This window comes from Anser anser, assembly GCF_964211835.1.
Source record: "Anser anser genome assembly, chromosome: 24".
NCBI lineage: Eukaryota > Metazoa > Chordata > Aves > Anseriformes > Anatidae > Anser > Anser anser.
The window spans coordinates 7,033,803-7,057,891 of record NC_139745.1 but is presented as its reverse complement, the minus strand read 5'-3'; the positions used below and the strand labels follow the sequence as shown (position 1 = coordinate 7,057,891).

At 67.8% G+C, this 24,089-nt stretch overlaps 2 protein-coding genes across 4 annotated transcripts in view; both read right to left on the bottom strand.

The window, feature by feature from the left end:
* The window catches only part of NDUFS5 (NADH:ubiquinone oxidoreductase subunit S5), a 95,241-nt gene extending 91,335 nt beyond the window's left edge, over positions 1-3,906 (bottom strand). Inside the window, exon 1 of the mRNA XM_083810079.1 lies at positions 3,894-3,906. The gene's annotated coding sequence lies outside the window, so the exon portion shown is untranslated. The remainder of the gene's footprint in view (positions 1-3,893) is intronic.
* On the bottom strand, positions 46-23,963 carry NHSL3 (NHS like 3). 3 transcript variants are annotated; one of them, XM_083810005.1, is made up of 7 exons: positions 23,616-23,963; positions 6,352-6,507; positions 6,052-6,107; positions 4,710-4,827; positions 4,161-4,277; positions 1,137-4,064; positions 46-873 (listed from the first exon to the last, which is right to left on the bottom strand). In XM_083810005.1, the coding sequence occupies exons 1-7, from the start codon at positions 23,851-23,853 to the stop codon at positions 851-853; spliced, it is 3,636 nt and encodes a 1,211-aa protein (XP_083666131.1). In that variant the 5' UTR covers positions 23,854-23,963; the 3' UTR covers positions 46-850. The 3 variants fall into 3 exon arrangements, with proteins under 3 accessions (XP_083666131.1, XP_083666132.1, XP_083666133.1); XM_083810006.1 differs by lacking the exon at positions 23,616-23,963 and adding an exon at positions 16,484-23,240; XM_083810007.1 differs by lacking the exon at positions 23,616-23,963 and adding an exon at positions 7,995-12,473.
* Positions 23,964-24,089: the final 126 nt, after the last annotated feature.

Genomic DNA, 24,089 nt, shown 5'->3' with positions numbered 1-24,089 from the left:
GAGACCGGGCCAGGCCCTAGCCAGGAAGCACAGGAGGCAGCAAGCTTCAGTTGTCATCTTTACCAGCCAGGTACAGAGCTCTGAGCAGCTACGCGGCAGCAGAGGATTTTTTTTGGTCGTTTTGGGTTTTTGTTTTTTTTACAATCAAAGAAATCAAAATGTGACCCAAGTTTACAGAAACAGAAATGGAGGCTCTACCCCGGGGCCTGAACACCAGCTCAGGGGGCAGCTGGGCTCCCACCTGGCTGTGCCCGGCCGCAGGGCGAGCTGCGGGACGGGAGCGGTGCTGGCCAAGAACCCCCTCCTGCGCCTTCATCCAGGGCTGCGGCTCGGTGTCCTCCCAGCCAGCGCCTCCGTCCCATCCTGCTGCTGCTGCCCGCATCCTCCTGGGGGCTGCCGTGGCCGAAGCCTTCCAGTTCCTTCGTCCAAAGTGCTTTGATTCCTCACAGGGCGGCTCCAGCCCCGAGCCCCGTCCAGGAGGGCTGCGCCTCCTCCCACGTCCTTGCCGGCGGGCAGGGCTGCGCGGCTCTGGCCCCTCGCGCTCCTCTCTGCACGGCTGCTCTGCTCCGCACGCACAAACCAAGCAGCAGCCCGGCAGGGAGGAGGTGCTGGCTCTGAACACGGGCCTCGACTCCAGTATAAAACAAAAATTGCAAAATAAAGCTGTAGTACTTAGGAAAGTGAAACCAACACCATTTTTGCATAAATATCATCAAGGCCATGGAGGCTAAGGCTGTTTGCTTCCTGTATTAAGTTAGTTGCCAGTTCCACGCTTGTCTGTTGACCTGCCCAGGTCCCTGAGAGATTTGGATTCCTGTCTGCGGGGGCACAAGTCCTGCAGCTCCGTCCTTCAGGCTGTCTCTCCTCGTCTGTCTGCAAGGCGAGAGGGAAAAGCCCGTCAGAGACCTGGGTCCCACACCCCAGCTTCCCTCAAGCCTGGCCCTTGACCGCGCCGTCCCGGTGTCCCCCAGCCCCTGCGCTGCTGTGAGCCCTCGTGCCCAGCTCCGGCCAGCCGGTGGCTCCAGCACCATCCCCGGGGGTTTTGGCTACTGAGCCCCCAGCACGTGCAGAGGGCTCAGCCCACGGCGGGGGCTGAGCGGGGCCAAGCAGTCCCCGACCCTCCCGCCCCCACCTACCCTGTGCCGGCGGCTCCGTGCCCTGGGCTGCAGCGCTCCTGCCCTCGGCCGTCCCTGCCGGCTCGCTCTGAGTCCTGCTCTCCTCCGCCGGGGCTGCCTTGGCCTTCCCGTCCGGCACGGGGGAGCCCAGCGCCTCCGGTGCCTTGGGGCTCAGAGGCGACGGGGCCGGCCCTGGGCCAAGCGAAGGCTTCTTGGCGACAGGCGGGGGCACCTTGCCGGGCTTTCGGAGCGCTTGTGATTTCCCTGGGCCCTGCTGGGCAGCGGCCGGGGCTGCCGAGCGCTGCCCCGAGAAATTCATCAGCTCAGCGACCAAGTTCCTCTTCAGGTCGGCCTGCGCCTCGGGCGACGAGGGCGTCTCGATCACCAGCTTCTTGGAGCTCTTGGCGAAGATGAAGCTGGCGGTGGAGGTGGGTGACTTGTGCCTGGGGGAGAGCTGCCCGTCCGTGGGCGGCCCCTCGGGGCCGGGCTGAGCCGTTTTGCTGCCCGGGGGTTTCTCGGCCGGCCCGGAGGCTGCCGCGGCCTCGCTGGCAGACAAGGCGGCAGCCTTGAGGTGCACGGCGGCGTGGAGCTGGTTCGAAGGCACCGCATCTTTGGCAGGAGGGGGCTGCCGCGTGGACAGGGCCCGGCGGACGGGCTTTTGGGGCGCCAGCCGCTCCTCGGCCCCGGCCCCGGCGGGCGGCTCCACGCTGACGGAGCGCAGCCGCACCATCTGCAGCAGCGAGGGCGTGACGATGGGCAGGCTGGCGTCCTCCTTGGGCACCGGGCCGCTCTTGCTCCGTGCCGCCGGCTCCTTCTTGGCATCCGCCCGGGAGCCGTTTGCAGCCTTCTTAAGGCCGGTTTGGGGCGGCGGAGCCGGAGCTGAGGGTGGGGGGAGAGGCGGCGGCGGGGGCACGATGGCCTCGGGGGGAGGCTTGGCAGGGGACGGCGGCTGCGCTGCCCCGGCTGGTGGGTCCTGGTGCTGGACGCGCGAGGAGATGGCAGCCGAGAACGAGGAAGACGCAGCCTCTGGGTTTGGTGCCTGCTTCTGCCCAGCTGCCGGAGCCAGCACAGCATCTGGCAGGGGCAGGCTGGAGAAATAGGCTTCGTCCGGAGGGGGGAAGTCCGCCATGGACAGGTCGTGCACCTCGGGGGCCGGCGGGGGAGGCGGGGGCCAGGTGGCCTCGGCAGGGGCCTCGCAGGCAGGCTCGGGGCTTGCCTCCGCCTTCTTAGCCGGCGGTGGAGGCGGGTGGTAGGCAGGTGGTGGCGACGGCGGAGGAGACTTGGTGCTGGGCTTGGCTGAGGGCTCCTGGCTGGCGATGCTGGGCACTGGTGGGTCTGGCGAGGGGGCGAGGGGGCCGGCGGGGGCTGTGGGTGGCTGGAGCTTTGTGGGTGGCAGGAAGAAAGGAGCGGGCACCTTGGGGTGCGGCGGGATGACGAACCTGTCCGAGCGGCTCTGCGTGCAGTTCAGCGTCTCTGAGGGAGCCGGGTCCGAGGCCGAGGAAGAGATGGAGGTGAGGGAGGACGAGACGGACAGCGCCGGGGACTGCAAGGAGCAGACCCGGTCCGGCTTCTGGGGTTGGACCCTGCCCGGGGATGCAGCCGGGGGGCCCAGCCCCTTGGTGGGCAGTGTGGGGGTCCCGCTCTGGCTGGAGTAGCCGCTGGAGGGGGACATGGTGCGGTCGGAGCCGTCCAGGCAGCTCCACTTGGGCTGAGCCGGGGGCTCTCTCAGCACCACCGTCACGCCGCGGTCACCCGGCCCGGGGCTGCCCCGCGAGGCCTCGGGGGAGCTGGTGCCAGCCAGGCTCTCGGAGCGGACGCTGCTGGTCTCGCTCAGCGATGACGGGGAGAAGACCTCGTCCTCGACCGTCGGGCTGAAGGGCTCGGAGCGGGGGGACCAGGGCCCGCCGCTCTCCCGCTGAGGCCGCCGGTCAGGCTTGGGGGGCAGCCCCAGCACCTTGGCTTCCCCCTCCTCCACCTTCTGGTGCAGCGAATAGGTCCTGCGAGGGGGTGCCGGGGGCTTCTTCATCTTCCTGAGGGAGACGCTGCGTGCCGAGGAGCGCTCGCTCGCCAGGCTGCCCGTGTCCGAGCCCTCTGCCTGGCTGCTCGTGCTGAAGGCGGGGGACGCCCGGCCGCTGCTGCCGCTCACGCTGCGGGGCCCCACGGCCAGCAGCCCGTGCGCTGTGTGCACGGGGGCCACGGCGGGCTTGGAGCAGGTGCTGGCGAAGCTGGCGGAGCTGTAGACGCTGACCTGATCGGTGTCGGAGCGTCCCGCTGCGTCCACCTCGCTGCGCGGCCCTGCCTCGGCCTGCCGGCGGTCAGAGCCGCCCTGCGAGGAGATGGTGGAGCTGTTGGAGACGATGGTCTCGGTGGACTGCGAGTGGCTCCAGTTGTCGCTGGAGGAGGAGGGCTCGCGGCTGCGGGCGCTGTGCTCCGAGAAGCGGGTGAGGGAGCGCACCGAGGCTGGGCTGGATGACACCAGGCTGCAGCGGCTCAGCGTCCGCACGCTGCTGCGCGTCAGGGCCACCACGTCCACCATGGGCGGCAGGATGGCGTTGGGGATGATCTTGGACATGTAGGTGCCCTGGGGCGAGATGGACATGACGGGGCTCAGCAGCTCCTGGGGGCTGGCGCTGGTGGTCATGCCTGGCACAGCCAGTGACTTCGGCCTCGCCATGGGCGACAGCTTGGCCGACGTCTTCCTCCCCAGCAACGTATCGTCGTAGTAAACGCGGTCGATGTGCTTCTGCAGGGCTGTGTCCGCCTCCTCCAAGGCTCCCAGGCGGACACGGGCACCGCCGGGGACATCCAGTGGTGGCAGGTTCCCGTCGATGGTGGGGATGCGGATGGCATCGCCGGAGACCTGGCCGCCGTTCAGCAAGGGCTGCGGTGCCTGGCTGCCCCCGCGCCCGTTGGCAGGGTGTCCCTTGGCCTCCCGGCTGTTCCTGAGACCTGGGAGCAGGGAGAAACGAACCGGGTGTGATCCCAAGGCAAACACACCCAGCTGAGGGACGGGGCTGGGCCTTAAGACTTGCCCACGACGCTTACCCAGCTCCTTCTGGACGTGCTGGGGGATGCCCAGCACTGTTGTCCTCCTCTCCTTCCTCTTCCTGCCAGCCCTCTCCGAAGATTTGGCGAAGGAGTCGTGCGGACGGAAGGTGGAACCTGCGAGAGGCGTGAGTGGGTCCAGCCGGCGCTAGGCGGGCCCCGGGCCAGGTCTCCCCAGCACCCCCAGCCCAGTGCCCGCCACCGCTGCTCGGGATGCCCTGGGACAAGCTGAGCTCAGGCACCCGGCACAGCCCAGGGAGGCATCGGCAGCTGCCAAACAGCCGCACGGTCCGAGCAGGGAGGAGACAGCATCTGTCCGTCCATCTGTCCCCCTCGCCCAGTCCCAGCCCAATGCCTGCAGCAGCCTCTGACTCAGCCAGAGCTGCTCTCTTCTCCCCAAGGGCCCCCAGATCCCTGCACTGGCTCGTGGCCGTGCAAACTCCGAGCCCAGAAGCCCCCCGGCTTTCCTGCCAGGCTCCCCAGGCGCCCTGACCCCTCGCACCCCCTCGGCTCGCAGCCCCCAGCCCTGCAGCCCCCCGAGCTGGGCACCTTTCCGCTGGATCATCTCGGAGCGGATGGAGAGGGCGTCCTCGGAGGTGCTGTCGGTGAGGCAGGAAGCCGCCCGGCTCCGGAAGGACACGCTGTCATCCTCCGAGGACGCGCAGGACTGTGTGGGCAGACAGCGGGCTCAGGCGGGCTGCGGGGAAGGAGCGGCCCCAGCCCCGCCAGGCCCCCTCTCCGCCGCGAACTGACTCCGCAGCCCAGCGCTGCCGAGACAAAAGCTTCTCCGAGGGCCAAAGGCTGACTCAGCCACACCGGCAGCCAGAGTCCTCCCACCAGGAGCGGGGCCGGGAACAGCCCCGGGGACCCCACGCAGCCCCGCGGCCCCCGGAGAGCCGGCAAGCCGGGGTCCAGCTGGGTGGAGGAGCCGGCACCGCCCTGTCCCCGCACCGGAGGGAACTGCTGGGCTTCCACCAAGCCAGAACCACCCCGGGGCTTCGTCCAGCCCTGCTGCGCCCCGGGGCTGGGGGGCGGCTGGGGGCTGGGAGGGGAGCGGGGCTGGGGCAGGCCAGGGGACAGGGCTGGGCAGCGGGGTGGCTGTCCCAGGGGAGATGCAGCAGGCGTGTGCTGCCCCGGCCAGGGCACGGCTCTCTGTGCCCCTCGTGATGGGCACGGCGCTCTGTGCCCACCTCGTCCCCCTAAAGCGCCTCCTGGCACGGCCAGAGGGCAGGATGAGACACAACCCTGAAAACCACCGCCCGGGGACTCAGCTCTGCACACCCGGGGACTCACGGCCTCGCTTTCCCCCTCGCCGCCCGCTTCCAAGGGGTTAAGGTGGCCGAGCGCCAAAGGGAGGCAGCGGTTTAAGCAAATACACGTGGGTGAGGCGCTGGGAGCAGGGTCAGAGCTCAGGGAAGCAGCAAACCCGAGCTCAGCCAAGTGAGTGGGAGTTTCTCGCCCGTCAGCAGCCAGGGAGGGGCCCAGCCACGGGGCTGGATGCGGCCAGCGGTCCCCGTCACGCCGCCCCGTCTCCCCCCCTCGCTCAGCGCTGACGGGGGACACCGCTGGGGCGAGACTGGGGGGGACAGAGGGACACGGGCATGGTGGGGGGCCCTGGGCAGAGCCACACAAGGCGGGACGTGATGTGCCAGCGGTGAGAACAGGGTCAGAGATTCATCGTGGGGGGAAAGAGGTAACACCAAGGGGGTCACAGCCCGTTACTGCCCCGTGCACCCCCCTGACATGGTCCTACAGCCCTCATCTCAGCCAGGTCACTGCCTCCTCTGGGCCCCAGAGCTGTCCTGACCATCAGCGGGGGCACAGGGGGCCCATCCTGCTCTCCTCACCCCCCACAGCCACGCAGCAGGGCTGGCTGGGGCTCCCCGCTCACCTGGAGGCTGTTGGTGTCGCCGTGGTCCCAGGCACTTTTGGTCTGCTTCTGCTTCTCTGCGGGAGGAAGGAAGGGGAAGGGGAAGGGGGTCAGTCCCTCTGCGGGAGCCTGGAGGGAGCAGGCAGCCAAGAGAACGGCCGCTGAGCCCAGAGCAGCACCGGCCACCAGCGTCACCCCCAGAGCTGGACTCTGGTCACCCTCGGTCGCACCGCCCACACGGGCAGGCCAGCCAGCTGCCCGGGGCGCTGGGGGCACCTTCCCGTGGCAGGGCAGGGCCCCCGGGGGCCGGCCCCCCCCTACCTTGGTGCTGCAGGGACTTGAGCCCCTCGCGGGCCTGGTTGTGCAGCTCCTCCAGATGCGGGGGCCGCGTGCTGGGGAAGAAGACGTTGTCGGGGCATTCCTCGCCTGGCTTGTACTGCACGCTCAGCCGCTTGTCGTTCTCAGTCTTGGCAGCGCCTGCAAAGGCAGAGAGAGGGGTCAGAGGGCTCCCCAGCCGGACCCCTGCGGGCGAGCGGCCCCCGGACCCCGCGGCGAGGCAGGATGCGGCCCGTGAGCCCCCCCCCCCCCGCCCCGTGAGCTCAGGGCTGCACCGCACGGGACCGGCCTCGTCCCTCCTGCGCTGCCCGGCCGATCGATGCGCTGGAGTCAGGCTGTCTCAGCTGCGGGAGCCGCAGCCTTTCCTCCCCGCCAGCCGGCGCAGAGCTGGGGCTCGGCGCTGCCCCCCTCTCCAGCACCTTCGTTAGAGGGCAACCGAGCCAGCGAGACGGGCGGGGGCTGCAGGCAGCCCAGCAGAGAAGGGGCAGCGAGGGGGATTAAACAAGGGCAGAAAATCTTTCCCTTCCGGAGGCTTGCATCATCTCAAAGCCTTGCAAAGCGCCCCGAGAGCAGGGACTCAGCCCCACGCCCAGGGCGGGTACAGAGGAGGGAAACCGAGGCGCGGCCCCCAGGGGACCCAGAGGCTGATGTAGCCCCCGCCATGGCCTCCATGGGCTCCACGTGCCACGGCACGGCCGGCACAGGGCCCCGCACGCCCCAACATCTTGCAGCCCCCTCCCCGCACCGGGCAGTGCCCACGGACGGCTCCTGCCCGGGGGTCCGGGTCCCCACCGGGGGCTGCGCCTGGCAGCGCGCAGGCAGGGTGACACGGGGACACGGGCACAGCCCAGCCTGCTCCCGTCTGCCCTCCACCGCCAGCACAGCCTCCGACTCTTCCTGCCTGGAAAAAAACAACTTCAGGCTGAGAGAAGGGAAGGGAGACACACCGGGAGGGCGGCAGGGCAGCACTGCAGGGATGCAGGGACCCGCTGCTCGGCTGGGACGGCCGCTGCCCTGTCACACCCAGCCCCTGGCCCCCACCACGGCTCACTCCCAGCTCCGGCCACGCTCCAGCTCCGGCACACAAAGAGCAGGCCCCGAACAATGGAGCCGGCCCGCCCTGCCGCGCCGTGCCACGAGAGACCGGGCTCGGCCTCCGCCAGCGCCCGTGGCACGGTGAGCGGGCACCGAGGGGCTCAGCCAGGCAGGGAGCGCTCGTGGCAGCTGGTTTGGGGACCCCCTGTGCTCGCACAAGGTCCCTGCGTGGGACACGAGGCACCCACAGCCCCCATCGCACTGCCCTTCCCCTAAACCCTTCCCCTCCCCAGTTCCGGCAGCCCCTGGCCGGACCCCCACCCACGCACACTCGGAGCCGCCTTCCGGCCGGACGGGCACAATGATTTTAGGGGCGCGATGATTTTAGGGGCACAATGATTTTTTCCATTAACTTCCCGGGCCCGGGGTGACCTTCCCTGCCCTCCCCGGGGCGGCAGCCACCGCAGGGACCCCCCCCAGCCCCTGCCAGGTTGGCAGCAGCCCCCTGCGAGGCGGTGCGGGCGGGCAGGGTTGTGTAAGGACATGGGGTTTTTCTCCCTCCCTCCTCTGCTCTCCTCCGCACCTCCACTCACCCTTCTTGAAGAACGCCAGAAGCGAGGAGAGGTTCCTGCCCAGGAAAACCACCATGGTGGCCAGGGAAAGGGGCTGCTCCCCGCGGGAGGGGGGCTCCGCCGCCCCCAGCGGAGGCTCTGCCGCTGCCTGTTGTGCCGGGGGGGGCCGACGCCGAGGCCCCTCAGCTCCCTCTCCCCGTGCTCATCCGCGCCACAGGAGCCAGCGGGAGGATGCCCGGCCGGCGGAGCGGCTGCGCGTGGGGAGAGGATGGAGCCGGGGAGCGCTGCGCGGCGGCGGCAGGAGGGGACAGCCCCAGCTGCTCCCTCCGCGCTCCTCGGTGCCGGAGGAGGAGAGCAGGGCCCCTCCTCTGGCCCTCCCGCCCCCTGCCACACACAGCCCGCGGGGTCGGATCCTGCCTGGTTCGGGGGCAGAGCCCCGCGGGGCTCCTGAACCTCTGCGCCCATCTGGGGCTGTCCTCGCCTGGTCCCCTGGGCGCAGCGGCCTTGCAAACCAGTATGCTGGCTTCGGCACCAGTGTGGCCAGCTGGGAAGAGCTGGGAGGCTTTTCCTCCCTGCGGCCGGGCAGACGGTGCCGGTGGTCCCCCACCGCGTCCCCCAGCGCTGCCGGGCACAGCCCTGCTCGGGGGACGGGAGCATCACGGGGCGAGGGGCGGCCGGTCCCCACGAGGTGCTTGTCCCCAGGCACGGGGCGTCCAGCACACAGGGGGAGAACCAGGCCTCGCACCAGTCTGACCAGTAGCTCCAGCTACTGCCCAGCAGCTGGGACGGAGCTGCAGGCAGGAGCTGGGGCAGGGGGCAGCGAGTGCCCGGCCTCCCCTGAGCCCCCAAAGCACGGCAGGACCCCTCCACATCCCCCAGCCGTCGGGCTGCCTCGCCACGAGGTGCAGATGCTCCGGGGATTCCTCTGCATCGCCAGATGGGTCCTGAGCACGTCCCAGCGCAGGCGCGGCTCCTCGTGGGCTGCCCAAATGTTGTTTGCAGCCAGGCACAGATTCGGCTACAGGCAGAGCAGGGTTGCCCGAGGCACCGCACGCACCCCGCAAGGGCAAAAAGGGCAAGGGGCACCTCCCCGGCGGGGCAGCTCCAGCGCTGGGGAGGACTGGAGGATTTCCTGCCCTGCATCTCCTACGTGCCAGTAACAGCGAGCGCGAGCAGCGCCCGGCAGCTCCTGCTATGCACAACCCAGCACCCTCCCTCCAGCACAGGCAGGATGGGGCCGGCTGCCCATGCGCTCACCCAGAAGGTGCCGGCGGCTGCAGGCGGGCGCTCCCGGCTCTTTTCACAGCGCGAGTGGAAAAGGGACATAATTAAAGGGCTGAGGATGCACAAAGCAGGCAGCCACGTGCTGCGCCGAGTGCTGCCCTCTCCTCTCCGGGCAGCACATCGCGAGCGCCAGCAGGAACGCCGCTGGGAGAGCTGCTCCGTGGGGAAGGATCCGGCCCTCCGAGGCAGCGCAGCACGGAGCGGGGCGGAGGCCTGCTGGCGGCTCACCGGAGCTGCTGCCCGGGGTGGCAGGGACACCGCCGGTGCTGGCAGCCGTCCCCGCTCTTCCTCCTGCAGGAGGCCCATGGAAGGGCCTGGAGCACGGCAGGAGGGAGCTCCGCGTCGCTGGGCACCATCCAGGGGGCAGGATGCGGTTACCCAAGGGACGACGCAGCCAGGTCGCCGCAGCCGGGCTGAGGCAGGAGCACCCCAAACCACAGCCTCTGCTTCTCCCCCCCTCCCCACGACCTTCGCTACCTCCTCAGCCTCCAGCTCCCCTCGCCTGGGCAGCCTCGCCCCGGCGCTGCCAACACACGGAGCTCCCCACTGCCCCAGGGAAGCCCGCTGCCGAAGGGACCTGACAAACGGGAAGCAGGAGGGAGGAAGGCGGCCGGGAGGCCCGGTCCTGCAGCAGAGGCTGCAGCTCTCGGTGGGCTGAGGAACCCGCCGCAGCTGCAGCCCGTGCCAGCAGCAACACGCCCGTGCGCGGCCGGCGTCCCGTCCCTCGCGCATTCCTTGCGACGCGCCCTGGATCGACCCGTCCCCTCCGGGCTCCGCCGCTCCGACCCGGCACACGTGCCTGGTGCGCACGTGGCAGCCGGATCCTGCTGCGGGAGGACTCTGGTTCCTTCCCGGGAAGGGCAGGACGGTCTCAAGGACGGTTTCCTTGCACAGGAGCTGGTGGCCAACACCGCAGGCCAGGGACTGCCGACGCCAGGCACGGCCTGGAGGGAGCGGAGCGCCCAGAGCGAGGTGCAGCTGCTGGCCCAGGCACCTGCCTGCAGCCCTGCCCGCTCCGGCCGGCAGCGAGGGGCTGGGGAGGGCCTGGGCAGAGCCGTGCAAGGCTGAGACCCCCAGAGGAACACGGCTGGGTTTGTGCAGACCCAAACCAGGGATACTGCGAGCAGGAGATGGTGCTGGCCCAGCTGCAGGGCACGAGCCAGCCAAGCTCCCTTGCAGAGCTGGCTGAGAACAGCCGCTGCTCTTCCCTCCAGGGCGAGCCAGAGGGAGAAACCCTCCGGGGGCGAGCGGCGGCTCCGTTCCCCCACACGCCAAGCAGCAGTTGGGCTGGCCCCAGCTGCACGCATCCATCCCCGCCTGCGCAGCACTGCCCCGACTTGCCTTCGCCGCGCGGCGGGTCCCGCGGCAGGAGCGGGGAGCGGGAGGCGCAGCCCTGCCCGCCCTCCGCCACCACTGACTCACCGGAGAAAAATGGGGAGGAGGAGAGGGGGGAGCTGGCGAGCCTGGGGGAAGGGGGCTGCGAGGTCCCGGAGGAGGAAGGGGAGGAAAGGAAAGGCTGCCTTCCCCTGCGGCACGGCTCCGGGGGGCTCGCGCACCCCAGCAGCACCGCACGAGGCTCATGCTCTCACAGCACTCTCAGACCCCTTAGCACCCCACAGTCACCGACCAGCGATGCCCAGGTGTGAGCACGGCTCGGGGACCGGGCTCGGGGACCACGTTCAGGGACCCTCTGCACCGAGGGGGCTGCAGAAACATGGACCAGCCTCGTTGCTGCAGCGAGGATCCGCACAGGATCTGCGCCCCGGGACACACCACAGGACTGGGCTTTCTCAAGGCAGGATGAGAGTGCAATAATATTTATCGTGGCTTCGGAGCCCCCGGCTGTCACGCAGCCCGCTATCTCCCAGGGGTTGCAGCCAGCCCCAGTCCTCACTTCGGGGCTGATGTTTCAGCCAGGAAAACATCTCCGCAAAGCAAATAAACACGAACCAGGCTCCGCTGCTGGCTCCGATCTCAAAGACGATCCCACGCAGAGGCAGAAATAAAATTAATTTCAAATAGGAAAACAAACTCGGGTCTTTTTCTTCCTCTCGATTACAGCACAGAAAGCTACCACAAGTTCCCCGGGACTTGTACAAGTCAACGGGCCACGGCCAGGGCAGCCGGCGCTGGGGACGGGGGCGAATCCCCAGCTGGAGGAGGGCTGTGGGCCCGTGGGTGCCTGCAGGGCAGGAGGGCACCGTGCTGCTCCGTGGGGCTGTGCGGAGCCGGCTCAGCCCCGAACCCAGCCCCTCCTGAGCACACGGCTGGGGACGGCCACGCGGTGACCCAGCGCGCTCGGCCTCGTGAGGGGCGACGTCCGCAGCTCCCAGCCGGGCGTTATTGCAGCCCCTCGGCGAGGGCCGGGCGCACAGCGAGCGGCCTCCGACGCGTGCCTGCGGGGCCAAACATCCCCGTGCAGAGAGAAACCGGGACAAGTTGAGACACACAAGCACCGAGTCTCCGCTCCGGGTCACGCAACAAACAGAGGAGAGAGCTCGGCTCTCTCCCGGGCCGCTCCAGCCCCCAGCTCGCGCTGTCTCCACGCGCTTCCCCAGCCCCGCAGCGCTCCCCGGGGCGATGCCGTGGGCAGCCTGGAGCTGCCGAGGGCAATGGGCAGCCCCGTGCCCGCTCCCAGCCCGGCTCGGCTGTTCCAGCCCAGCGAGCGGGGCCTCCCGCCCCGTCCCCACCCCGCTCGGCCCCTCCTGGGAAGCCACCGAACAGGTTTGAAGGTAAATAAGAACAGCTTCCCCGGCCGGCCGCGAGCCGGATCCGGGAGGGAACGGCCCAGCTGCAGAGCGCGGCCGCAGCCGGCGAGGCGAGGGACGGGGCTGAGCCCCACGCAGCCTCCAGAGCCACGCAGGACCCCCCCCGGCTGGGGACCAGCCATGGTTCACCCGCTCCCTCTCCAGCGATCCGCCCCGAGCTGTGCCGAAGTCCGCAGCTTTATTAGTCCTGCTTCACCTTTCCTCTACCCCAAACCCCGTGCCCAATCCCACGGCGCCGCGCACGCCGTTCGACGCTGCCGCGCTCTGCCCCGGAGCTGGCTGCATCCCCGCGGCGCGTGCCATCACGCCCGCTGTGCTTGCAGGTCCCGCAGGTACTCTGTAAATGTCAGGCATGCCTGTCACAGCAGGCACTGCGCTCCACGCAGGAGCAGGTCCAGGAAATGGATTAGAGACAAGACCTTGCAGGTTTTTCCATGCACGCATCCCCTGCCCCGCAGCCTCATCCCCCCCCCCTCCCGCCCGCCCGCGCGCCGGGCAGGGCTGGCAGGAGGCAGCACGGCGGGGCAGGCGCTTCTCCACCTGGGGAAGGACGCGGCGAAACGGGGCCAGCGGGGAGCTGCCAGACGGGGCTGGGGCTGACCCTGAAATGATGGGGGAAAGGGAAAATAAATAAATAAATAAATAAAAAGGCCACGCAGCAAGAGAGCAGGTCCCCCGCCCTGCCTCTCGGTGGTGGAGCGCCTGCCAAGCAGGCACGGCTCAGCACGCATCAACCCCGGATCAACGCATCAACGCCCGCATCAGCCCCGGCGTGGTGCCTGCCGGGGCGGGCCCCGGCCCTTATCTGCACCCCTGCTGTTTGTGGAGCCGGCCCGGCGTGGCTCGGCCTCAAACAGCAGCTGCAGAGCAGAAGGACGCCCCGAACTGCTCCCGGAGAGAGCCGGGGCTGCCGGCAGGCTCCACCAGCAGCCCCACGGCAAAGGGCAGGCACCCACGGCCTGAGCGCCCCACGGCTCGCCCCTCGCCCCCTCCTGCCCGCCCACGCTCTCGTCCTGGCTCTCATCAGTTCTGGTGGGCACACAGAGGCCGGGCCAGGACCCCCCACGGCACCATGGCCACGGCCAGGCTGCCAGCCCGAGGGCTCCCGGGGCCGCTCTGCTCCCAGCAGCGGGGCTGGGGCCAGCCCGAGGCCGCGAGCCCAGCGCCGGGGCTCCCCGGCAGCTCCAGCCCCAGCTGACGCCGCTCACCACCTCGCTCCCCCTGGGTGCAGCCTGGCCCAGCGCCACGTTCCTGCACCCTGACTCAGCAGGGCCCGGCGGGGCTGTCCTGATAAGGAGGAGATAAGAGGCTGTGGTCTCCATGGTGCTCAAGGACTGCCAGGGACCTTCCCCAGGCAGCTCCGTGGCAGATGGCGAGGGGAGGAGAGGCCGGGGATGCGCCCCAGAGACAGACAGGCCCTGCTCCGGCACGGGGTCAGGGAAAAGGAGACGGCTTTTGGGATCCAGCCCCGCTGAACCAGGTCTGGGAGGCCAGGCTGAGGACAAGGTGCGCCGTGACACCGGCAGCAGGGACCAGGTCACGGGCAGCCACCCGTGGCCGCCCTCCCCGCTCGCCCTCTCGCTGCGCTGGCCCCGTCCCATGGCTCCTGCCCTTCAAGATCAAACGGCAGCGGGCAGCCACGCCGCCTCGCAGCCGGGGTTGTGCTGCCAGTGCCTGTCTGGGCCTGACCTGCCCCTGCAACCGGCCCTGGGCACCGCAGGCGCTGCCACCGCCGCACGGCCTCGTCGGCACCGGGTCCGGAGCAGCGGCGGGTGGAAGAAACAAAACCCTGGGGGAGGGAAGAGCAACAAGGAGGGGAGGAAAAACAAAGAGCCCAAGAACGGAAGGAGCAGGGAGGTTACGCAGACATGGCCAGCGGGTCCAGGGAGGGAGCACTTGTAAATATTCTCCAAAAGCACACGTCGGGCCAAGCAAAACTGCTGCGGACCTGAGCCCCAGTGGGGAGCGGTGCCCAGCCCCAGGCGCCCTCCGCACCCCAGGAAAGGGGGGAGGCAGCGATGGGGCCGGGCAGCCAGGGGATGGAGAGGGGACCTGGGGGGTGCTGCTGGTCTGTTCACCAGCGATGTGCAATCGGCCTCAGACCTGCAAATCTGGGAACCCCGTAAGGGCAGGAGGAGCGGGGAGCTCGGGCAGCTCGGCTGGCCCCATCCCGAGGGAGCCGGGTCCCCGCACCCTGCCCCCAGCCGGTGATCCCGCTGCGCCCTCCAAAACGCTGAAGCGACACAATGCAAATTCCTTCGCTTTGTGGCCGCTGCGCCGTTGCCATGGAGCCGTGGCAGAGAACAAACAGAACTCACCCCACGTTTTCCCAGCGCCTTCCACCCGGTGCCCTTCAGCCCTCCTCACCCGGCGAGGCTGCGCCCGTCGCGGGGTGAGCTGCCCCTGGTGGGGCGAGCTGCCCCCGGTGGGGCGAGCTGCCCCCGGTGGGCTGCTGCCCACCTGCGCTCCCCAGGGAACGCCCAGTGCCCCGTCCCGCGAGGACACCTCTGGATGCCACAAGTCTCGGAGCAAGCCATGGCGCTGGCAAACGAGCCAGGCTGGCAGAGCGCTTCCTCCTGAAGAAGCTCTGGGCAGCAACACGAGCTGGAGAAAAACTTCCAGAGAGAAAAAAGCCCCCGGTCTGGGAAAGAACATGGGATGGGACCAGGAGACAGCAGAGGGCTGCGCTGGGGGCTGCTCAGAGCCATGAGCCCCAGGGCATCCTCACGGGGAGGTGTGGGGCCAGCACAGGGCAGGAGCCCAGCTCCGAGCACGGGCTGCACGGCCCCGCTTGGCCCTTCCCAGCTGCCAACCGCAGCAAGAGGAACCTTTCGGTGGAGAGGAGACCACAGCCAGGAGAGGCGCACGGCGGAGAGCCCGCGGGGCAGGAGATGCTCGCTTTGCTTCTCCGTTGAAGTCTTTGGGAAAGGGATTTCCCAGCTGCCTCCTTGGGACTTGTTTGCTCTGCTTAATACCCATTTGACTTTAACAGGTAATTGACGGTGTGGATAAATGAAGGCTTTGTTACAGATGTGACACACTCCCTGCACCCCTCGGTTACAGGGCTGAGGACTCAGAGCAGTGCGGTGAACGTTCCCAGAAACGCCCGCTCTGCAAACCCCAACCCCCCCGTGCCCGAGGGACGGACCGGACCCGCAAAGCCCCACAAGGGCACAGCCTTCTGGCTCTGCGGGTCACCTTCAAGCCTCACCTGGGGAATTTCACTCGGCTTTGTCACTCCCCCAGCCTGGCTGGGGATCCAAATCCAGGCTGCGGAGCGTTTGCCTCGGGGACAGCTGGCACAGCTGCACCTGGGCACCCTGCGGCCCGTAAAGAGAGACAGAAACAGGGGAGCCAAGGGCAGGAGGGATGGCAGGGACGGCACATCCCTGCAGGGCTGGTGGCAGAGCCCCCGTGCTGGCTCTGAGCGGGGCAGGACCCGGCTGGTGCTGGGAATGTAGGAGCCAAGCAGCGAAACCGCCCGGTTAACGCCACCCCGGACCCACCAACCCCACCTGCACCGACCCCGGGGCTTTGCGAGTGCCCCCCATCTCACGCAGGGGACAGGGGGACAGCATAACACCAGCAGGGCAGGGCAGCAGCTTCCAGATGAGGACAACGGTACTGCAAGAGACCTTTTGCTGCTCACACCGTCCAGCGGATGAACTGGGGAGGGGGCACTGCAAGGGGCTGGTAACCCTATAAACACACCCAGCCCGCATAAGGACCCTCCCCTCCCCTTTCCCCTTCCCCGGAGAAAAGAGCTGGCTCTCTCCCTGCCTCCTCTGGGCTTTTGAACTGCATGCGTGGAGCTGGAGCATAAAAAAAGCGGTGGAAGCGGTGCCCCCGGCTGCATTGTGAGAGCCGAGCTCGGCCCCTGCCCGGCCCCCCGCCCTCTCCCCCTCCCGAGCGGCTGAGGCAGCGCTGCGTGGGCAGGAGGGATGCACGGGGCTCCTGCAAGAGCTCCTCAACTCCAGCACCGCCCAGGCACAGCCGGGAAACCGAGGCAGGGAAAGGGAGAGGAGGCAGCTCAGGGCCGAGGGGGAACGCGACGCCGGCAGCCCCGGGTCCCTGCTCCAGTCGCTGAGAAAAACCAGTCGGTAACCAACCCAGCGGGCGATCCCTGTCCTGGCAGTGCAGGAAAGCCACGGGCTGGCCGCTGCCGGAGTTCGCAGCAGCCCCTGTGCACGTCAGGAGCTTCTTCCCCAGCTCCTGAAGTCAGAGGGCCTGATCCTAACCAACCCCCAGCTCAGCTGCTGGTCCCCGGGGGCATCAGCTCCCTTCGGGGAACGCAAAGCCACCAGCAACCTGCCCCGACACCGGGCTCAGCTCCTGCCCCAGACCCCCCGGCACGCCAAACCCGGCATGAGAGCAAGCGGAAACAACAAACTTCCCCAGCACGGCCCTGCGAGGGGCCCAGAACCAGCCCCCCCCGGGTCCCCCCCCCAAGGCTCCTACCTGCCCTCTGCTTCCCGGCACGGCCCCAGAGCCAGGAGGAGCCGGCCTTGACGCCCGCGGGGCTCCTCTTGCGGTGCGCGTTGCCCATGAGGCCGGTCTCGCCCTCCACCGCTGCCGGGCGGAGGATGCCGCGGCGCTACATGGTGGTGCCGAGGGGGCTCCGGGGGGGTCCCGTGGCGGACAGCTCCCGGCCGCCCGCTCCCATCCCTGCGGCTGCGGGAGCCCGGCGCTCGCAGCCGGCTCTGCCGGAGCCAATGGCACAGGCAGAGAGAGGAGTGGCCTCCCGGGAGCGCCCAGCGGCTCCGGTGGCACCCTCCCAGCTCAGCTCCCCGGCGGGTGCTGAGGCCGGGACCGCAGGCGCAGGGGGCTCCAGCCCCCCAAGACCCCCCCCGTGCTGTCAGAGCGCTGCCGGCTGCCTCCGCCATCAGCACAGCACCCGCCTCCGTCCCCGCTCACGAGTCCGCGCTGTGACGATTGCTGCCTGTCCCCGAGCGCAGCTCGAAGCGCCACGGCTGCGAGGCGGAACAGCCCCCGGGGTGGGGTGGGGGTCACAGGACCCCAAAACCCCATCGGGACGCCCCCACCTGGACCTTCCCCAGAGGCCACGAGTGGGACCACAGAGCCCAAGGACTTGATCTGGGTCCGGCTGCGTCCCAAAGCTGGGGCGAGAGCCCCCCGGCTGCACGGCAGCTCCCCTGCGTGCTTCTGCCTCGCGGGGCAAGTCGGGACTGGGCGAACCCCGAGGACGTCCCCGCAGCACGGGACCACGGTGCTGTGCCCGGATCCCGCTCCCTCCCGGGGTGATCCCAGCCTCACGGCCTCTCTCCTGCCTCGTGACCCCGCTCCCGACGCGCGCGGTTTTGCGAGCAGGAGCGGCAGAGGTCTGTGCAAGGGCAGCTCAAAGCGGCGCTGGTGCAACAGGCGTGAGCTCTGCACAGACAAGCCCAGGGACGGCCGTTGTGAAACGCGGGGGCCAGGCGAGCAGCGCGGAGCGCAGCTTTCCCTGCCGATTCTTAATTAGAAAATTAAACGCTGCGAGGGCAGGGAGGGGTCAGCTGGTCAGACGGTGGGCAATTCCTGCCGGGAATGTTTATGTTCCTTTGGTGATTCAGCAGAGGATCAGATAAATAGGAAGGACGGTTTTGTGGTAAAGGCACAGGACTAAGGGGAGATGAAGGGGAAAAAAAAAAAAAAGGCAACCAGCAGCTCCTTCCTGACCTCCCAAGGTGATCTGCAATAAATTAATAGCTGGGCTCCAGTCCCGCTCTCTGCACTGGGATTAACGCTGCCCCCCTTTCCCACCGGCGGGTTTTGCTGGGGGCAGGCTGAGCGGGGCAGGGACCCTCGCACCCTGCAGACGGGGCCCAGCACCACCGCCAGCCCCCGCAGCTGCTGCCCCGGCACGGCCCCTGCCCGCTCTGCCGTGGGAGAGGTGATGGGAATGGGGGGATTCGGTGCGAAACCCTTCCCAGCAGCCGGGGCCGGCTTCCCGCTGCTGCTCTGCGCCGCCCAGGCCACGAACTTTCCATCTCGCCGCGGCTGGGACCAAACCAGGATGTTGTGGGCACAAGGTTCGCCCCCCAAGCAGACACGCCGGCCCCCTGCGCGGCATGCTCCCCTCACCACCATGACGCAGGGGTTCCTCTAAGGCTCACCAAGAGTTCTTCCAGTGAAACGTTTTCGTTCCTCTCCCTGCAAGCAGCGGAGAGGCTGGAGCCGCGATGCTGCCCCAGATTCAGCAAGACTTCTCCCTCTGCTCCAGCACCGTGCCCCCCCCGGCGCCTGAGCCTCACACTCTGCCCCAGCAGCCAGCTGCCCTCAGCCTTCCTTCCAGCCACACACTTAAATCATTGCGCCCAGAAACCTGCTGGGGAAGCAGGGCAGCACACTGCGCACCCACAGCTCCCCCAGCACGGCCTTCCCTGCCCAGAGGGACACGCTCGCCTGGCTACGAAACCCGACTGTGGAGCAGCCGGAGGGGACGGGGACCGGGGGCAGGAGGCACATGGACTCCAGGATGGAGGCCCCTGACTTTATCCATCAAACAGACTCCGCCGACAGCAAGGAAGGAGGCGGGTCAGGCAGGGAAGCTGGCAGTGAGATACAGATCTTGTCATCGCCGCATGACTGCTTCGAGCACTTCTGATCCCCACCAAGTCACGCGCTCCCCCCTGCCCGGCTGGCAGCCCAAGTGCGGAGGGGCCGGGACCCCCCTGCGCCAGCACCAGGAAGGATCAGTGCCTCCACTGACCCCTTCACCGAGCAAACGCAGAGCGGGAGCCGAGCTGCCTGAATGAGAAAGGAATTCAGCCCTTGTTCCCTTAATGGGGAAGTAAAGCGCAGCGAGGCAAAGGTAACACAAGAAACCCACTTGAGATCCCCAATCATTAACAGAAATACATAACCAGGAGGGTTTCGAATTATTTCCTGCTCAGGCCGGAGCCTGGGCCATCAGCAGTGTGTGGCCTCGTGCTACGCTGCGGACGGCAGCTCCGAAAAACGCCCACAGGAGTGGAAGGGGTTCGGCTCCCAGCTCTGCGTGAGGCCTTCGTGCTTTCACTGCAGGGGACGCGGGGACCAGCCCGAGCTCCGGCTCCTTTTGGCAGGTGAATGAGTTTTTGCTTCATCTTTGCCCAGCTCTTCACCTTCCGATGGCTTATGTTCCCACCGGTGCTGGAGACAAAGTCAATGATGATATTGTCTTATGAAATAAAACCTTCCTTCTAAAAGGAAACATGACTCCGGCGAAATAGTTTTATCGGAGCTTATGGAACGTTATTTGCAAGAGTAATTCTTCCAGTTGTCTCCAGGTGGAATAGCTGTGGTTGAGGACACACCTCTCTTTGTTCAGCAGAGCAGCTCGCAGTTTCCAGCCCAGGCCAGCCGGCGGATTCCTGTTGTTCAGATTTTCTGAAGTGTCACTCTCTGCCTTCTGCAGATTAACAAATTTGTGACCGCGCGCGTGGGAACAGCCCCAGGCAGCAGGAGACGTGGGGGCCACGAGCAGGAATGCCTGCACCTCCCCGCGGCCTCCTTCACCTCAGACAAGTTGCGAAGCTCGGGACTAAAATACAAACCCTGTGTTTACACCCAGCCGCGACGGCCCTGCCATATGGCAGCAGAGATAGAGGAAATCGAGCGATGGGGGAGAGATTTCACATCTCAGAGCAGCACGCAGAACTGCCGCCCCGGGGCAGCCCCCGGCCCCACGCTGCCTCCATCGCCCCACGGAGCCCCGCAGCAGGTCCTGGGGGTGCCGCTGCCTCGCCACGGGCACACGGCAGCAATCACGGGGCCTTCAACGAGCGCTCGCTCGTGTTGGGAGGCAGCTGGGCGCGTTTAAAGCTTTATTTTTAACATCACGGTGACCCCAACTGTCTGGAAGCCTGTTGCTGCTGGGCTGCGCTGGTATCAAATACGAAGAGCCAACCCTAATTTAATACTTCTGGAACATCAATTCCTGTACTTCACTGGGGAGTTATGACCGATGTTGTGAAACCCAGAGAGAGCAGTAGCCAAGAACTGGACGAAGCCCACTGACACGCGCTGCCGCTCAGCGCCACGCTCACGCCGCCCGCCGAAGCGCGGTCCGCGCAGGGCACGCTCGCTGCGCAGCGCTGCCGAGGGTTAAAAGGCTGGCGTAATCTGTGTGGGTTTGAAAGCATCGCTCGCAGAGGAAAAGAAAAAGCTTTCAGCTTTCTTGCTCCCGACGGAAAATCCTCTCACAGGCAGCAGGGAAAAGCAGCCACACGTGGCAAACCAGAGCAGGCGGCACAGGCGAGCTGAGGACCCCGGTTTCTTGCCTCACGTTAGCCCGTTTGTACCGCCCTGGGCAGGTCGCCCCCATCTCCCTGCGCCTCAGCTCCCTTCCCAACAAGTTAACACCACCCCTCGGCCTCCAGAGGTTTCTGGGGAAATAAATACCCTACGAATTGTGAGGTGCTTTCACACCGTGGGATTGGGAATCACAGAAGCGCTGAAGAAGCAGGCTGCAGGCGGGCCGAACAGCCTGAGCGTGGAGCTGTGCCGCGGCTCACCCTGCTCGCAGCGGTCTCCGGCGTTCCCAGCACGACAAGCGGCTGGGACGCGACGATGCTGTTCCCCAGGGCGCTCCTCCACCTCGCACACCTGCTGATCTGTCGATCCTGCCCACCGGAGTTCCCTGGGGAAGGGGCGGCCCGAAGGTTGCCCTCACGGCTTACGACATCCGTGCTCTCCCCAGCTCAGCGGTCTGAGCAGCCAGAGATGGGATGTCCGGTGAGATGGACCACCAGCTTGACCCAAGCGGAAACGCTCATTGTCCTGTTCCCGTGATTTCGGTGCCGAGCACTTCAGACCCAGCTGACAGCCAGGCTACCACCAGGCAGAGGAACCAGCCCTGACGTGCAGCTCCCCAGCACGGCTTTGCCCTCCCAGCCAGCCCCGTGCCCCAGCACCCACCACAACCACAACTTCGGCCCGCGTGAACGGAGGGTGACGGAGAGCCGCAGAGCTCGCCGACCTGACCCAAGCCGCCCCTCAGCACCGCAGAGACGCAGGGAGAAAGACGAGCACCGCGCCTGCAACCAGAGCCTACAATGACTTGCTTAAGCTCTCCTCTTCCCCATCCCACAGCTCCCAGCTCGATATTTGGAAAACTTCCCAGGCCGGGCAGTGCCTGCAGCCTCCAGGCAGGTCAGAGCTTCGCACAGCGACCAGCGCTGCCCGGCTCCACATCCACGCCGGCCCCCGCAAACCACGCGGCACGGCGGGGCCATCGCTCCTTCATCTCCCTCTGCATGACGTGGGCCATCGCGAGAGGAGCCCTCGGCCGCTCGGGGAGCACTATCACCCCGTTTTAAGGATGGAAAACAGGGGAACGGGACTGATCCAAGGTCAGCAGGCAGCAAACCCTCCAGGCAGCCCCATCTCCTCGTCGTGCCGGGCGTTCGGCCCCCCGGTGCCCACCACTTCCCCGGTTTTATCCTGGGGACACGCAGCCGGGGCGGAGGTGGTTAACCAGGGTGGGGCTGCGGAGCCGCTGCCTGCTGGAGCCAGCCGGGGTGATTCAATCAGGCGCACGCTGCAATCACGGCACGTCGGCGCAGCTTCCCCGCTCCACACCTCCGAGCGGCTCCGCTGGAAACATGGCAGGGACGCGGCAGGCAGCTGCCAGCGGGGTCCTGAGGCTCCCGTGCACACAAAAAACCCTCCCCGGACACCTAACGCACAGCCAACACAGCGGTGACAGGGCCCTGGCGGCACGCAGCTCCATGCTTGCAGGGACAGCACGACGAGGGGGCTGCAGGCTGCCTCCGAGAGGTCCCCAACAGACGGAAACTTCTCCTGGGGTTCACGTTTGGAGGATTAGCTAGAGAACATTAAAACTTAAGGGAAAAAAAAAAAAAAAGGATGACAGAGCTGGTGCGGGCGTTTCCGCGCTGCAAAGAGGAATATCACATGCTTTGGCACAGCTCATTTTTTCTGCTCAGGTTTCAGCGCTAGGCCCACAGCAGCGGTGTCCGCGCTCGGCGTGCCAGGAGGAAGGTCCCACCAGGCGCACCGGCAGCATCACACCGACCTCCTGTGCAGAGCCTCTGTCAGAGGCCCTTCTGCCTTTCCACAGCCCCTCCTTTCTTATCAAAGATCACTGCGCTTCTCAAAGCGGTAAACATGCCCGCACGCGGTCCTGAACGCCCAGGAATCAACTCCCCAGGGCAAATCGAGGAAGAAAGTTCCAGGCGACAGCACCCGGCTGCGTTCGGGTGCCGCAGAGGCGGCCGCTCCCTTGGCCGAGCGAGGCCCAGGAGGTGACACCGCCGCCTGACGTGCCCTGCAGGGAGGGCAGTGGCGTGACAAAGCCGGGATCCCTCGCAGCTCGGGGAAGAGGCCGCGCACATCCTGGCGGTGATGCCTCCTGGGGCTGCTGCCACGCCAGGCTGCCTGCTACCGGAGGGCAACGGCGCTGAACAGACAAGCACGGCCAGCACGCCACCACGCACTGCTCTGCCAAACAGCCATGGGATGCCGGGCTGAGCCCACGGCTCCCCGTAACATCGCCCTGGGGTGTCCCAGAGAGGGCACCCGTGGCAGGTTCACCAGCACGGCCAGGAGGCAGGGACACAGCCGGGTTACGGAGGAGAGCGCCCGCAAACAGCCGGGTGGGGGCCATATCTAGGACAGGAAGGGCCACACCTGGAGCACGGCAAACACCTGGCCGAGGAGGAGGAGAAGGAGGTGGCTGGCGTCCCTCCAGGTTTCCCTCAGCCCCAGTGACCTTCTGACTCAGCGGAGAGCGAACCTACCCAGTGAACCGGCAACAGCCTCGGGGCAGGGGCAAGACCGCGCCGGGGCCTGCCGGATCCAGCCTGCTGCCGTGGCCACCGCTGCTGCAGCCCCCGTGGCCACCGCCACCACAGCCACCTCCCTTCAGCCGTCACCGCGGCCGGTTTCATAACCATTCTTGGCCGCCACTGTGGCCCCTCTTTGGCCTCCTCCGTGGCCACCAGTGCTGGCCCTTCTCCGTCACCTCCTCGGCCACCACCTCGACCCCTCCTCAGCCACTGCTGTACCCGCTCCTAGGTCACCTCCACGGCCACCTCCACGGCCCTCCTCAGCCACTGCCCTGACCTCTCCAGGGCCACCACCTCAGCCACCACCTCAACCCCTCCTCAGCCACTTCCGTGGTCACTTCCAGAGACCACAGCCGTCACCCTGACCCTTCCTCAGCCACCACCCCGACCACCCTTTCAGCCACCACCCTGACCCCTCCAAACCCACTGCCGCACCCCGTTCTCGCCCCCTTCCACCACCACCGCCTCAACCCCTCCTTGCCCACCTCCCCGGCCACCACAGCCACCACCCCGACCCTTCCTCGGCCGCCTCCCCGACCCCTCCAGGGCCACCTCCACAGCCCGGACCTTGAACCCTCTGCAGCCACCACCCCAACCTCTCGCCAAACCATTGCTGCTCCCAGTCCTCAGCCACCTCCACGGCCACCGGGGCCAGCACCCCAACCCCCTTTGGGGCCAGCACCCCGACCCCCTTTGGGGCCACCTCCGCTGTCACCTTGACCCCTCCTTGGCCATCACCTTGACCTCCTCCTCCTCCTCTTCCTGCACCGCCACCCCCAAGCTCCCCCCGCGCCCCTCACCTGCCCCACGCTGCTGCTGCTGCTGGGGGCTCCCAGGCGGGGGGCTCGCACCCCTGCGCCTCCTCTTCCTGCCCCGCAGCCAGCTGAAGGCCCTTCGCAGCGAGCCCGCCTTGCCGCCCTTCTTCTGCCGGGGGGCCGCCGCCGCGGGGCCCCCGGGCTCGGCTTCGCCGCCCACCGCAGGTGCAGCCGGGGCGGACATGGCCGCGGCGGGCAGGGCCCAGCGCCGCCCGCTGCCCATAGGGGCCGGGCCCAGCCCAGGCTCCTCCGGCTCCGGCTCGGCCCCGGCTCCGGCTCCGAGCTCCCGCCGAGCGGGAGGCGCCGACGGAAAGTTTCTGCAGGGCCTGGGTGGAGCCTGCGGCCTCGCCGGCCTGCGGGAGGCCCGGCCCGGCCCTGCCTCCGGCCCGCCCCCGGCTCCGCCCGCCCCGCAGGTGGGGGACCCGAGGCCCGGAGCCACCTGCGGGGCGATCGGGGCCG